Source organism: Carassius gibelio, chromosome A23 (assembly GCF_023724105.1).
Source record: "Carassius gibelio isolate Cgi1373 ecotype wild population from Czech Republic chromosome A23, carGib1.2-hapl.c, whole genome shotgun sequence".
NCBI lineage: Eukaryota > Metazoa > Chordata > Actinopteri > Cypriniformes > Cyprinidae > Carassius > Carassius gibelio.
This window is the reverse complement of record NC_068393.1, coordinates 20,420,644-20,435,518: the sequence shown is the minus strand read 5'-3', so window position 1 is coordinate 20,435,518 and position 14,875 is coordinate 20,420,644. Positions and strand designations below refer to the sequence as shown.

The following is a 14,875-nucleotide window of genomic DNA, read 5'->3' as shown; positions in this document are numbered from 1 at the left end:
ACAATATGTGTTGCATAAATACTGTTCAAACTGTATCTTAAGAACTCATCTGAACAACTAGTGGTTGACAAGCGGTCTTACTTTTTGGATTGAGATTAGACCTTCTTGTTATTGCCTTTAAAATGTTTTCATAAACTGCTTAGATTCTTAAAAGTTAGTCATCTAAAAAAAAACTAAAAAAAAAAAAAAAAACTAGATGACTAACATTTAAGACTGGTCCAAGTTTATGCAACCGGACACAAGGTCTCTGTTCTGTCTGCTTCTTGACCTGAAAAAAAAGCTTTTGATCCCAGATGGATTTGTTGAAAACTGACTCACAATAGAGATTCGGCCGCAAAATATTTTCCAAGTAACACTGTGGGTCCAAGAAAAATATACTTTTACTGAAAATGAAAAAAAAGAAAAAAAAGAAAAGAGTTTGAAACATTTGAAATAAAAAAATCCAGTATATCCTTATTTGTTGATAATTTGCTTATGAACATTTTTGATTTATTTGCGTTATAGTGATGAGAATTTAGGGAAAAATCTAATGTAAAATAAAGTGTTACAAAATGTGTAACACTTTACAACAACATCCCATTTGTTAACATTAATTGAAATGAACTAAGTGCACTGTGCATTAAAGGACATGGAGGCAAAGAACCACCTGACGCAAAGCATTAATCAAGCCTCTTTTGTATGTCTTTCACAGGATAAGAGTTTGTATTTATATCTGTTTGATCTTGTATGAGTCTTGTATTAAGATGTGCCTGCTGTTTAATTTGCATAAAGACAAGTGTAAATGCTTGGAGGACAGGCTCCGAGCCATGGATCATGACCGACCTCGCTCTCTTTCTTTGTGTGTGTGTGAGCGAGTGATCCATGTTGGTTAGTGTGCCTCAATTAAAGCAGCACATTAATATAGAACGTGGTTAAACTGACTTGGAACTACCAGTGCATTAAACGGTTTTACTACATACCTGCCAGCCAATCAGAATCCAGCATTCAGAGAGCCCATAGAATTACAGCATGTATCAAACTTAACCTAAACAGTTACTTATACATTATTTAAATCAAAAGTTGCATGTGTTACCATTGTTAACACACTGTGAACTAACATGAGCATTTTTATTTAAAACCTTTAAAAGGGTTGATGTCTCCCTCTAAAAATAAGTTTTAGTCAATGCATTAACAGTAAACAATGAGATTTCATTAGGGTTACTTTTTTTTTGCACCTAAACATCATGAAAGCTACACACAACTAGATCATAAAAAGCGTAATCTGTCTCGATCTTCCTAAGAACTTTTATCAAAAAAGAAGACTTAACTAGCACTTCACTGGTAGTTTGTATACAGACTATTTGTCTTGTAAACATGTACAGTATGTTTAACGGCACATTTTAAGCATATGACATAAGTTTAATTATACAATAAATATCCACACTCAAGATCAAAGACAAAATGATACTCAGATGAAAATGAAAAACAGAATCTGACTTTTCTTCCAGTTTGCACAACTGCTTTATTCTGCCTCTAGAGAGGGCCTGAGCCCTTTAATACACCTGGCTTAATAACAAGGTAGGTTACAAGATTGGAAATCCAAACTACACAGTCTGTTAAAGACCAAAAATAACAGCATCATTCATGAAACATTGGACGAGACCAGCGGGACGAAAAAAGCATCTTGGCCTTATTGTTTTTGCACGCCTTTGGCGCAATCTGACCACAACAAAGAAACTCTAAAGAGAAAGTCTTCAGTGAAAGTGCAAAAGAAAAATTTAAAATGGGAACAGGTACACCCTAGAGAGAAAAGAAAAACAACTACAAACACTTGTAGACATTACGTTCTAATCTAGACCAAACTACCTACACAAACCCAATTCGGTGCGAGTCGCAATACTGAGCGGAAGCGAGGACAAAAACCAGAAAGACAGATCGAACCTGCCTTTAGCATCAAGCAGCGTTGGTTTTTGACCAAAGTCGAATAGAAATCCATTACCACTCAGCCTAACCGATCTATGACTCGCAGGAAAACTAAAAAAGGGGCGATTCATCATTGTGGTGTGAAGCAAACGAAAAAAATTATAATAAAATGGTTCAAGTTGATCATCAATCAAATATGATGCATTTGCTTAAGCTCAGGAAAGCCCCTTAAATAATACAAAATAAGTTAACTCTCCAAATCTGAAGATGTTTCTTCAGAGTTAATATAAGGAACGCGAACAGTAACAGAAACCATGAGGAGCTTAAGCCACCTTTCCACATACAACCTAATAAAGCAACACACTTGTCTGAAAATAAATACAATTGATTATTAAGTAAAAAAAAAAAAAAAAAGACAATAAAATTCTGGAGTTTGAAAACGTAACAATCACATCAAAAATGCTCACCACATATTTGGCGGAAACTGCTCAGCAGTGGATGCGCAAAATCACAGTTATGTTTCTCATCAGTCCTGAGGATCCCGTTGAATGTCTTTGTCACAGTGAAAGAGGTTCCACGCAGTCCCTGCAATTCTTTATTTGACTTATACAACAGTACAGTACGTCACCATTGCTTCAGAAGTCTCCGAGACGGTAACACAGCAGCTAGATTTTGTACAAATGAGAAGCTTTCTAACTTCAGAAACTATCGACTTCCCGTTCTGTGCATAGCATAAAGTTAACCTGCAAAAAATGTGTTAAACGTTAACAACTCAGGCACAGGAAAGCAAAAAAACACAGTGCCCCCCTTTATTTATTTGGTCAGTGCCATCCACTCATGTACAGTATTTAGGCTTTTAATAAAAAGTAATGGAGGCACTTGCTGGGCTTGTGGTTTGATTATTAGTATTGAGGCCATCATCATAAACCACCGACCCACAACAGATTCACAAGTCGACTGTCATGCACAGAGTGCGTCTGACGTTCAGCTTCTTGTTAAGTGCACCGCAGATTAATCTATTGCCATAATGGAATGCAAATTGAATCAAAACAACACTGTTCAAGGCTGCAGTCCAAGTTGGTTCTCAGAGCTCAGGCCCGTATCCACAGTACATCCTTCCAATGTCAATCCCTTCAGCGTTAGTGTCTGAAGAACAGTGAGCAACATCAAATCAGTTCAGCTTTTATCCCAGCCAAGGACCCCACCGTCGCCATCAGCGTTTAATCGGAGTATTTCGAAGCTGTAGAGGAGAAAGAGTGCGATTTAACTACTAAAACCAGAATGCAATACCTGAGAAAAGAGAGCTAGGTCTGCTGAAGACATTTACCCTGGATAGGTCTAAGAGCTCTTTTCTGAAGGTCCACAGCGTTCATTACTCAGAGGGCTGGTTTGGATTCTCCTCTGAGTCATACTTGTAGAGTAATGAGGGAAGATCAAGGACCTGCTCCCTAAAGAGAAGAGCATACGGGGTGGTATTCAGTCATGATCTCACTAAACAACTGCCAAGACCATTTAGGCCATGGTGAAGTCTTCAAATAATTCTTCAAAGCTACTGCCTTCATTTTCTTAAAGGATGCTAGAATATATTCTAAAAATAAATATTTAAAATAATTATATGCAGATAAATAGCCTTGACGTGTGTCATTCACTTGTCAGATTAAAAAAAATTATTTGTCCGGGGGGGGGGGGCATATTAAATGCATGTCACCATTTACGTCAAATTCTTAAATTTGATCAATACATGCAGTTAGAATATGACACTATATGGTTGTTACCATTCAAATTACTCCATCTTTCCACAGTTCAAGAACACAGAAGATGCATTGAAAGTGGTATTTAGATGCATTCACTCAGGCTGTTTAATAAAGATAAGTGGTTCCATAAATGCTTCTACTCAAAATTGCAAATGCATAAGTAATGTTATTAGATTAAAGGGTTATTTCACCCAAACATGAAAACTAGGCAATAAATGACTTACACTGAAGGCATCCTAGGTGTATATGACTTTCTTCTTTCAGACGAAACCATTCAGAGTTATTTCTATATCGTTCAAGCTGTTTGATGCCACTCAGCGAGTTTTGCAGGGCTTCGGTCCAAGAGAAGTTTAATAAAAAGTGCAGCCATTTAATAAAAAAAAAAAAAAAAGTGTCTCACACAGCTCCGGAGGGTGAACAAAGGCATTCTTGTGTATTTTTTGTGTATTTTTAACTTTTAAAATAACTCCGACTGGATTCGTCTGAAAGAAGAAAGTCATATACACCTAGGATGCCTTCAGGATAAGTCATTTATGGCCTTATTTTTATTTTTGGGTGAACTAACCCTGTAATGTTTCACTTTTTTTGACATACAAATCTGAAATGTTGGAAAGATGCAATGGTACTTTTAAATATGTATTCAAGTCTCAAGTCTCGGTCTTAATGAGTGTGTCAATGATTCAACCGATTCTAGGGCTGTGCAAAAAAAATCGAATGAGATTTTCATGCACACCTCATCAGTAAAGACGCTCCTTTAATTGGAAGTATATCTCCAGCACGTGTGTTCAGATCAGGGTTGCCAGGTTTTCACAACAAATCCTGCCCAGTTGCTCCACAAAAGTGCAAAACTAATCGCGATTCCAGGAGGTTCCCAGATAAAAAAAATTGCTTGCCGGGGTTAAAATATTCGTTTTTTTGATGTTGTTTTTTTGGCATGGTTGACTTGGAAGAATTCGCATTTTAGGGGCTAAATATCATGTTATTGGTATTGGGGATGCTTCGAACCGCGGACATGACAAACAACCGCAGACTTGGCAACACTGGTTCAGGTGGAGCGGCAGTTACTACACAGAGCCGTAGTCTACTGACAACTAACACAAAATCGCTTTCAAAATCGACTTTAAAAAAATCGATTTTAAAATTGTTTTTGTGTAGATTGTGAGTGAATTACGGCTCGGTGTAGTAAATGCCAACCAGTGTTGCCAAGTCTGTGGTTGTTTTTCATGTCCGCGGGTCGAAGCGACAATACCAATAACGTGACATTTAGACCCTAAAATGCGAATTTTACCTAGTGAACCATGCCATAAAACTTATATTTTAACCCTGGAAACCAATTTTTTTTTTTCGGGGGACCTCCTGGAAACGCGATTGGGCTAGTTTTTGACTAGTTTTGAGAAGCAACTGGGCAGGATTCGTTGTGAAAACCTGGCAGCCCTGATCTGAATGCAGGTGCTGGAGATATACTTCTAATTACAGGAGCGTCTTTACTGATGAGATGTGCATGAAAATAGCATTCAATTTTTTGCACAGCCCTAACGGATTCATACAAACATCTGATTGCTTCAATAAATGAAACAAGACACTGTTTTTATGAATGGCTCACTGAATCACTGACTCACCAAATTCGTTCAAAAATGATGAATTATTCAGCAACTCAAGACTGTTGTGTGTTGCTCTGAGATGCGTGACTATTCTGATAGTACAGTATTATACTTTGGAAACAAATACAAATACCAGTAAGTAAATTTAAATAATGTATAAAATTCTTTATGCATATCTTAATAGTAAAATCCATTTCATTTACCCATTGAGCAATTACCGACATCCATGCAGTAAATACTCACCAGAGACAGGTGAGGCCATGACAGTGTGGCTGGAACCTGCAGTGGTGGGGTGATAGAGTGAGGACAGGCTGTTGGGCGTGTAGGTGCGGAGCAGGTTGATGACATTCCAGTCGGCCTGCATGCTGTTGGGAGACGCAGTGGGAGTCACCTTAACTGAACCCAAGGGTGAGCTCGCCTGCAACGAGGTTTTTGCATTTCTGCTGGAGGGCACAATTTGGGTGAAATCCTCTCCAAGCCGCCCAGACGCAGTATGTAGAGGCTCAAAGGACTTGTGTCTCTTGCTAGACGGTTCGCCGAAATCCATTTGTGTCAAGTTTCGGAAGCGGTCTGAAAGGCAAAGCCTAGCTGGATCTGTGGGCCAAACCATTCCATTTTTGCCCAAGCTTGCCCTCTGATTCACCTCCTGATCCAGACCAGGCCTCTGCTTGGAGAACTCTCGATCAATTACCAATGGCACTTTTAATTTTCTACTGGATTCTTGCTCTGAGTTTCTAGAAAGCTGGTCCAATTCCCTGCTCCTTTGGCCCTCCTGGTTCTGATCCCTCCAGTGATCTTTTGCAGGAGAAATCTTAGGCATCTGAGGTTGTTTTGGAAGCTTCTCCACAAGTTTTTCTGGCTGGCGCAATGGGGATTTGGTCCGACGGGGATGCTTCCTGTTGATGTGAGGCAAAGGAGTGACATCTTTGCCCTCAAGAGCCGGAGGGCAACCAGTGTACCGTTTCGGTTTCTGTGGTCCCCTGTATCCATTCTTCTTGGCATCCAACTTCTCCTTGTGGATGAGCTTTTTATGCATCAAGAGAACCTCAGGGTAAAGGGTTTCATAGGAGCAAGAGGTACACGTGTTGGTTGGTAACAGGCTTCTGGGTACTGAGGTAGCAGATACAGGAAGTGGCCCTTTGAGGGACAAATTCAAAGGTGCTTCGGTAGCCTTCTCCTCCTCCATCTTCGGGTTTACCGGTAACATGTATTTTTTGTTGACCTCACCCACAGGGGTGTAAGGAGTTGTGACGGGAGAACTAACATACTCTTGCTTGACTTGAATGGAAGGACCTGTGCTGTTAATAACGGCTTTGCTCATGCCAGGATCGTGTTTAACACTGGCAGGCAGAGGCTTAGGAGCAAGCCATTGCTTGGCTGGTTTTAAGGCTTTTTTGTCATCTACATTCTTGGGAGGTTCAATGACCTTGATGATATTTCTAGCAGATGGTGTTGCAGGAATGTTCGGGATTTCTGTGAAAGGTTTGTCCTTGTGACGTCTGTCTAGGTGGTACCTCAAAGACGTTTTCTGTGCTGCGGCATAGTCACAGTATTCACATTTATAAGGTTTTTCACCTGTAAAATGAGAAGAGAGACGTCAATGTCTATATAAGACAAAGAAAATAAGCAAACTACTTTCATCCTGGAATACAAGCCATTGGAGACATAAAACAAGTCAAGATAATACAACAAAGAGCTAACCAGTATGTGTCCTGAGATGAATATTGAGGTAATAGTTTGAGCGGAAAGTCTTGCCACAGTAACCACATTTTCTTGGAGCGAGAATTTTCAGCTTCATTTTTCCCGATCCATCATCACCTTTTTCTGTAAGAAAAGTGACTGGTTTAGTTTAAGCCTTAAATGATGCATGGTATTCTTGAATAGAAATTTAAAACTATAAGCTGCACTGAGGAAATATCCTTAAAGGGTTAGTTCACCCAAAAATGAAAATTAGACTGTTTTACTCACCCTTGAGGCATCTTAGGTGTATATGTCTTTCTTCTTTCAGACAAATCCAGTCGAAGTTATATATAAAAAAAAATCCTGGCTATTCCAGTTGAATTGTCGTCAAATAAAGCATGCGCATTCATAATAAAATGTGCCTCACACGGCTCTGGGGGGTGAATAAATGCCTCCAAAAGACAAATATATAAATTCCAAAAGCAATAAACACTTTTCGGTCACTTCTGTTATCGGTCATATGCGAAGCCGTTAACATAAGCCAGATAACATAAGATGTCAGCATTACGTGATTAGTGACAAACACGGAGAAAGAACAAAACTAAAAACGCCGGTCATGAATTAGAAGGACAAACCAAGGATGTGTGAGGCACGTTTATTATGAACATGCATGCTTTATTTGATCATTTGTGGATTGTTCAACTACATCACCCGCTGACTGCAATGATAGAGGTTGGAATAGCCAGGACAATTTTTTACATAACTCAGACTGGATTCGTCTGAAAGTAGAAAGTCATATACACCTAAGATGCATCAAGGTTGAGTAAAACAGTCTAATTTTAATTTTTGGGTGAACTAACCCTTTAAGCCAAATATTCAAGCATTTTCTCTGACCAGCAGAGGGAGCCCTAAGTTCTTCACTGGCATAAAAACGTGCAATCAATCCCTTGAGACAGAAGTAGCTTCATCTGTAGTAAACAGTGCTCATTTCTGGGTAATTACGGTGTACATCATTTGAAAAGATCACAATCTCAAGCGCTCTGTGAATCAACTTCTGACAGATGTTTTTACAAAGCAATTAAAAACGAATAAAAATCAAAAACAATTCTGAGCACATGGGTAATAATACCTGGATTAAAGGCGTCAACTGGCACTCCCTCTTCGGAGCCATCCTCGGAGTACTCCTCTGCTCGGTCAAGAGATGAACTACTACAAGAGCCTACGCTTTGGGCCCTACCATCTACAGGCATGGTGGGACTCTCTACTCCTCCTCGTTCCTTCTTATGGATTCGAGAATGGAGGACCAACTGATGGTACGTCCTGAAGATCTTGCCGCACTCTTCACAGTTTGTTGGCTTGTCTTTACGAATCAGACTTTTTTGCTCAGGTGATGGTGAAGGTGTCTCGCTAGGCTTGAGGTCACTTCGTAGGCCTCGTCTGGGTTTATCTCCACCATCAGAAGCCCAAATGGCCCCCAGTTCCTCTTTTTCAGAACCAGAGTCCTCGTTGTCAGAGTTGGAGTCAGCATTGAGCTCCTTGGCCAAGTTCGGACCTGCTGCGATCTTGCCTCTGGTGGCCAACTGCCAGGCCTGGTAGGTGTTAAAGGGATCAAGTTGGGATATCCAGCGTCCAGATGGGTGATTCTGTTCGTCTTCTTCTCTCGCACCCGAAGGATGCAATTGTAGGGTCTGCAAAAATGCCTTCTGAGATACAGGAACCTCCTCATCAGGGTGGCTGTCGGAGGATACGTTCTCATCCACTTCCAGTTCACGATTGTGGACCTTGCTGTGCTCAGCCAGAACTTCCTTGTTCAGGAAAAAGAAGCCACATACCATGCACATTTTGTACGATGTGACCACAGGTGATGGGGGCTGGTCTTGGATGACCTCATTAATGGAGGCTGGGCTCTCCAGGTCCTGGTTTTTGTTTTTAGCCTTTCCGCCATGGGTTCTCATGTGGTTTTTAAGGAACCACGGCTCTTTGAAACGACGTCCACAGAGGCCGCAGCAGTACGTGAAAGAGTCCTTGTGTTTCCGCATGTGCGTTTCCAGCTCGGTCGCATCTGCAACGGCCTGGCCGCACACAACGCAACACAGCTCCTCATTCTTTTCCACAGCTGGGCAGGTTTTAGAATGAGCCCTTTCACTGGGAGTTAAGAATTCCGCTTCCACGCGCAACACTGCAGGAGCGTGGAATGTTGTGGGATGCTGAGATAGAAGGTGTGGTCCCAGGTCTTCCTGATGCAGGAAAGTCTCCTCGCAAAACATGCAGTCTAGAGGTAAGATACTCTCTGCCAATGTGTCTGGTTTTTCCACCACGCTAGTGTGGGGCGTCATGCTAGATCCAGTACCAGGCATGCTTGCGCCGCTGTGGTTGAGTATATCATGACCTAGTCCATCAGGACTTTCCACATATTGGATCAATGGGTGGGTAGGCATGTCAGCAGGAATTTACTTGGCTATTTCTTTCTTAATTCGTTTCAGTTGAAAGCTTGTATGAAACAATATGGCATGTGAAAGAGGAGTCATTCATTTGAAATTCTCATGAAGGGCATCATGCATTAGAAATACCAAATACTCATAACTACCGTGGAACATGCTAAATTTTTCCAAACACTTTTTAAATTTCAGCTCAGTGTGTATGCTAAGAGTTTCAGTAAACCCGTATGATCCATCCTGTGGAAGAGAAGCAGTCGAGGCTTGCCAGTCACTGCCAGGTAATGGGGCATAAACTCGATCAGTTGATTTCTTGTGATTCACACAGAGGAATTGTCCTGACAGGCAAAACCTGAAATAAAACAAAGACAAAATCAGGTGTGGCCAGTTCTCTGGAATGTAATCTACTCAGGACTACACATACAAATACAGATGATTACATTAACGGGGGAGAGAAAACAATTCATTAAAAAAAGATAAGCAACCCCATAGGGCTCTAAATTTAATATTTAGCTTACGTTTCTAAAGTAAACCGGAGTCAAAAGAAAAGTTTTTTTAAGTAACTACAATTTGTCATACAGCAAATATAACATGAAAAAAATGGATTGGACATTTTGTTGTTATAGCAGTGTTATTTTGATTCCGAATATATGCATCACTATTTAAGGGAACACAGACTGGTTAAAACACAATAGTAACCTTGTGTGGTTAAACATCTGGGCCAAAAGCCAAAAGTTATGATAGGAATTAAAAGTGGTCTGAATTGGGAATGGACAAGCAGCTAAAGGGTTGCTGAGAGTACAGTGTTAGTCTTTAATAATTGTACCCTTAAGGAAAAGTCCTCTTTGCCAAGTTATTCCAATGGGAATGTCACTGCACCATGACCAATACATTTTATTAAGATAGATAGATAGATAGATAGATAGATAGATAGATAGATAGATAGATAGATAGATAGATATACACACACACACACACAGGTTTGTATAAGAGATGCTGTAACTGGTCTCCATTTTATTGTTCTTCACAAATTTTAATCGACTTTATTATTTCACTAGTTCAATTTTAATTGTCCAGGAGAGTGACAAACCAACTTTTAATTGTACAAATATCCATGTAGCAATCTCAATTGATTAGAGGTCATAAAAAAAATGCATGAACAATCATAATACATTATAAAAGTATATTATAAAAATAAGTAGCCATTTTATAGCTTTAATGCTGCCAACTAGCATTTGACCTTTAAGTCCTTTGATGTCATTTGTCTTGTTTACATACATTTATATATAGCAGCACATCTATTTCTGAAGGATCATGTGACACTGAAGACTTGAGTAATGATGCTGGAAATAATATTTCACAGTATTACGGTTTTCTTTCTGTATTTTTGATCAAATAAACGCAGCCTTGAGGAGTACAAGAGACTTCTTAAAACCAACATTAAAAAATCCCAAACTTTGGAACACCAGTGTAAATGCATACACACATACATCGTGTCCAAATGCCTACTGAAAGTATTATTTCAGTAAATATGAATACATCACCAACAAAGAAAACACTATCTGAGAGCACACAGATCCAGCATCAACTTTAACACAACATGAAGGGAAAACCCAATTTCAGATCTTTCAGACAGATCTTCATGGACATAACTGATGAAATGGCATTCTTTAGATGCATTACTCTGAGGCAACAGGAAGCCAGAGTCGTATGCCTATCTACAACTGTGTCCTTCACAATATCTGTGAAACCTCACTCATGAGGTCTAAGGTGGAGTCACAGCATTGTTCTGCAACCGTTTAGCCTATCTTCCATGCTGAAACAAGCCAATAAATATGAGGAACCACATTCATCTTTCTCTTAGGATATTATATAACTCCCAATACAAACTGTTGAAGCCTAAATGCAAGATCTTGCCAATCTTTTGAAACTGCACACAAAAGTCCTTATTATACAACACAAAGCAATACCTAAAACACACCAAAAAAAAAAAAAAGGAATCAAAATCGCAATCATACAACACCAACAATCACCTGCTATTTCATAGATACACACAACTACTTCATCTCACTTTTAGGGAAACACACACACACAGCTTTGCTAAGGTTAGGTACTAAAAAAAGAGAAATAGAAGCTGAAAAAAAGAAGAGAGACACGGAGGCTGAAAAGGAAGCTTTAGCACATCAGTTATCCACTGAATAAACACTGTTAAAAAAAAAAAGAAAACCATCTGAATTGTTTTACATTATGCAGTCATTCTTTAATGGCATGCGTCGCCATGCTGATTTCAACAAACAATGCTGTTTGCTTCTCAGAATCCTTCAGATAGTAATCCAGAGCAAAGCCATTTACTTTCAGACGCAGAAAAGGTCTATTTAGGTAACTAAATAGTACAAAATGATAAAGTTAATGGGCCAACCTATGCTTGGGTAATCATAATAGCCTAGAACACAGTGAGTTGACATGCTGAAGAAGAAACAGCTAGAGAACAGCTGCTGTTTATCTTACTCTCTTGTTTGGGCTTTGCAATGCAACCTGTTCACAAGAATAGCGTGTTTGTTAGTCCCCAAACCATCCAAATTTCTCAAAAGAAGTTCTTAAAAAGAGACTGTGTCAGCTACACTTATAGCAGTGGACTTATAGAATAATAAATGGTGAGATGGCTCATGCAAATAACTCAAAAACTGGTTATTATAATAAAAAAAAATTTTTAATAAAAAAACAACAGTTTGCATGGTTCAAATAAACCATCATATGCATAAATTTAATTTGCTATATCATTGCTTATGGTTTATTTTGTTTTATGCATAGACTGTATGTATACAATGTTATGAGCACTTATAAACATTTTCTGATATAATAATTGAGTGGTGTTTTTTTTTTTTTTTATTATTATTACTATAATAACCTGTTTTGAGTTATTTGCATGAGCCAGCCGCTCTATTTATTGTTCTATAAGGCCACTGCTATAAGTGTAGCTGACACAGTCTCTTTTTAATAACTTCTTTTGAGAAATTAGGATGGTTTGGGGGCTAACAAACACGCTATTCTTGTGAACAGAATGCATATATATATATATATATATATATATATATATATATATATATAAATATATATATATATATATATATATATATATATATATATATATATATATATATATATATATATATATATATATATATATATAAATATAAAGTTAATGCAAATCATGTTTTTTTATGTAGACGCATGCATGAATGCACTTACAGAGACACACGGTATTCAAACACAAACTACTTCTGGGGTCATCACGTCGAGAACAAATAGAGAGATGTGGTGAAGGCTGCTAATTAAAACTACGGTTACCGACCTAATAAAAAAGTATCGGTTTTTCAAAAACATAATAGAAAGCATGCAAACGACGCGCGTTATAAACGAAATCACGCTTTATATAAATAATAATGCCTCGTGTGGAAGCGTGTCTTTAATGTGGCTGTAATTTCCTGACACGTGATCATTCTAACTTGATCAGCAGCTTATGTAGTTATTTTACTACATGCCTCCTCGCCAATATACCTGCATATGCCCTTTTTTTTTCTTTTTGTTTCCTTTTTGGAATGCGATACAAAACTCCTCCCTAACTACAGTTAAGATGTTTTTTAACTACAGAACAATGAGATCACTATGTGGTCGTTGTATAGATTGAAGGAAGAAACAATACAAACAAGACGGAATAGCTATTCAAACAAATAATAATAATAATAATAATATAAATTCATTATTATAACAAACTAGACCAGACTTATACAAAAGTCCCTTCTTCTTTGTAACTATTAGAATAACTTGTTTTGCTGTTAAAGCTATTATTGTACCACATAACAGGGCGGATATCAAAATACAACTTTATAACTTTGTTTTTGGGGGATGGCTGAAACTTTTGTCAAGTTGTTTTCTATTCTTTCAACTTTCATGTTAAGGAAGAACACCAGAAGATCTCAATGCAAAACAAAACAAAAAAAGACACCAACTTTATAATCCTCTTCTATTTCGTTATGTATCACAGAGGGGTCTGACTAAAGCGTACGTGTTAGTTCGTTAACTTTGGTGAGTTTTGATCAACCTGTGCTCGTGCTGATTATAGAAATTTGGCTAACGACACGCTAGCGATGAGTGATATAGAAAATAAGGAACTCACCCTCCATACCTACCATTATGTTCAGACTTCGTCAGGTATTCTTATTGTGTGCCAGCAATCAAAATAGTAACTAATGATATCTATGGGGTGTTAGTTTGGTAGCTTCTTTCTTTCTGGAAATCTGATTAGCTGAGTTAGCCAATTGTTAGCCGGACGAATTGCCTGCTTTCAATGTTTGCAAATCACTCACTATGCAGCTGTTGCGTTCAGAGAGAGAGAGGGGGCGCGCTCCCGTGGGGAGCCGTAGATGTCTGATTCGTTAAAGCGCGGTTCTTTGTGATTCGGATCTTTCACTCGAACTGGCCCGGGAAAAAAAAACACTCAGCGTGATTTTAGAACGAATCACTCTAATGAGTCGGTTCATTTAAGTGAATCAAATACATGTTGAGTTTGATTCCCATGAACAAGTGACTCGTAGGATCCCGTTCTTTTTTAGTGAATCAAAACACTTATGAATCAACCAATCCCAACGGTTACTCATCAATGTATCACTTTTTTGTCGACTCGTCATGAACTAAAACTTTAATAAAAACGCCAATATCAAAAAAGCAGACGTGTTTAAAATAAAATGCAGTGGAAGTATTGAATCGAATTTGGTTTTATTAAAACATAAAAAAAAAGTTATTCCGGTATTTTGAAATATAAGTATATTATTAAATATGGGCTCTGAATTAAGTGTTTATATGAGCGGAACCAAAATGTTCTGGTAGACACGAAAATAAACTAAATATAAAAGTATTAAACAAAAATACTTTTTTAAGAGCTGGGTCATCAGGGACCACGCGGTGACGTAATAACGTCCTGACGTAAAATAATTAATGAACTGCTTAAACGAACTGTTCGAAAGAACCGTTCACGCAAATAAGGCAGACACATGCGCGTTCACGTAACCCACCTCTGATCACATGACCCTCTCAACTATTCTTCATCTAGAAGTGTTCGAGTGGAATTGTGGTTCACGGTTGTTGCTTATTATGAACTGTGGTATGAGAGTTATGCACAGGCTCTGACGTGTGAGGATGGCTTCCGTTAGTAGTAATGTGAAGGAAGTTAACACTAAGTAGTTAGTAGTCACTTTAGCCCGCATTGTAAACAAATGTCCCTTCTTAAACCACGACGTGGTTACTAAACATCCCTTAAAAAATTTAAAGGTCATGCTCGTTCAAAAGTCATTAAAATTTCCACCAAATCAAGATGCATTACATTTAACAGTCCCTGTGCTGGGAATTTTTAAATAAAATTATGTTTTGCTAAGGTTAAATTCATAGTATTTTATTCATCCTAATACTCACTGTTAGCTTAAATGTGCTTAAAATGGCATGATTT

General features: G+C 38.4%; 1 protein-coding gene across 2 annotated transcripts; it reads right to left on the bottom strand.

The window, feature by feature from the left end:
• Nucleotides 1–1,476: 1,476 nt before the first annotated feature.
• On the bottom strand, nucleotides 1,477–13,812 carry znf217 (zinc finger protein 217). 2 transcript variants are annotated; one of them, XM_052541362.1, is made up of 6 exons: nucleotides 13,563–13,812; nucleotides 8,067–9,724; nucleotides 6,959–7,081; nucleotides 5,501–6,832; nucleotides 3,230–3,350; nucleotides 1,477–3,142 (listed from the first exon to the last, which is right to left on the bottom strand). In XM_052541362.1, exons 2-5 carry the CDS (start codon nucleotides 9,373–9,375, stop codon nucleotides 3,241–3,243), a joined length of 2,874 nt encoding a protein of 957 aa, XP_052397322.1. In that variant the 5' UTR covers nucleotides 9,376–9,724; nucleotides 13,563–13,812; the 3' UTR covers nucleotides 1,477–3,142; nucleotides 3,230–3,240. The 2 variants fall into 2 exon arrangements, with proteins under 2 accessions (XP_052397322.1, XP_052397321.1); XM_052541361.1 differs by having other exon boundaries at nucleotides 13,550–13,788.
• Between the last annotated feature and the right edge of the window lie 1,063 nt (nucleotides 13,813–14,875).

Bases quoted from the DNA above. Each gene is read 5' to 3' on its own strand.
- znf217 (XM_052541362.1), bottom strand. From the start codon at position 9,375: ATGCCTACCCACCCATTGATCCAATATGTGGAAAGTCCTGATGGACTA. The intron at 6,833-6,958 runs GTTAGCTCTTTG...CTCATTTTACAG, and splicing joins TCATCTCAGGACACATACTG to GTGAAAAACCTTATAAATGT. The intron at 3,351-5,500 runs GTGAGTATTTAC...TCTTCTCTTTAG, and splicing joins CATGGCCTCACCTGTCTCTG to GGAGCAGGTCCTTGATCTTC.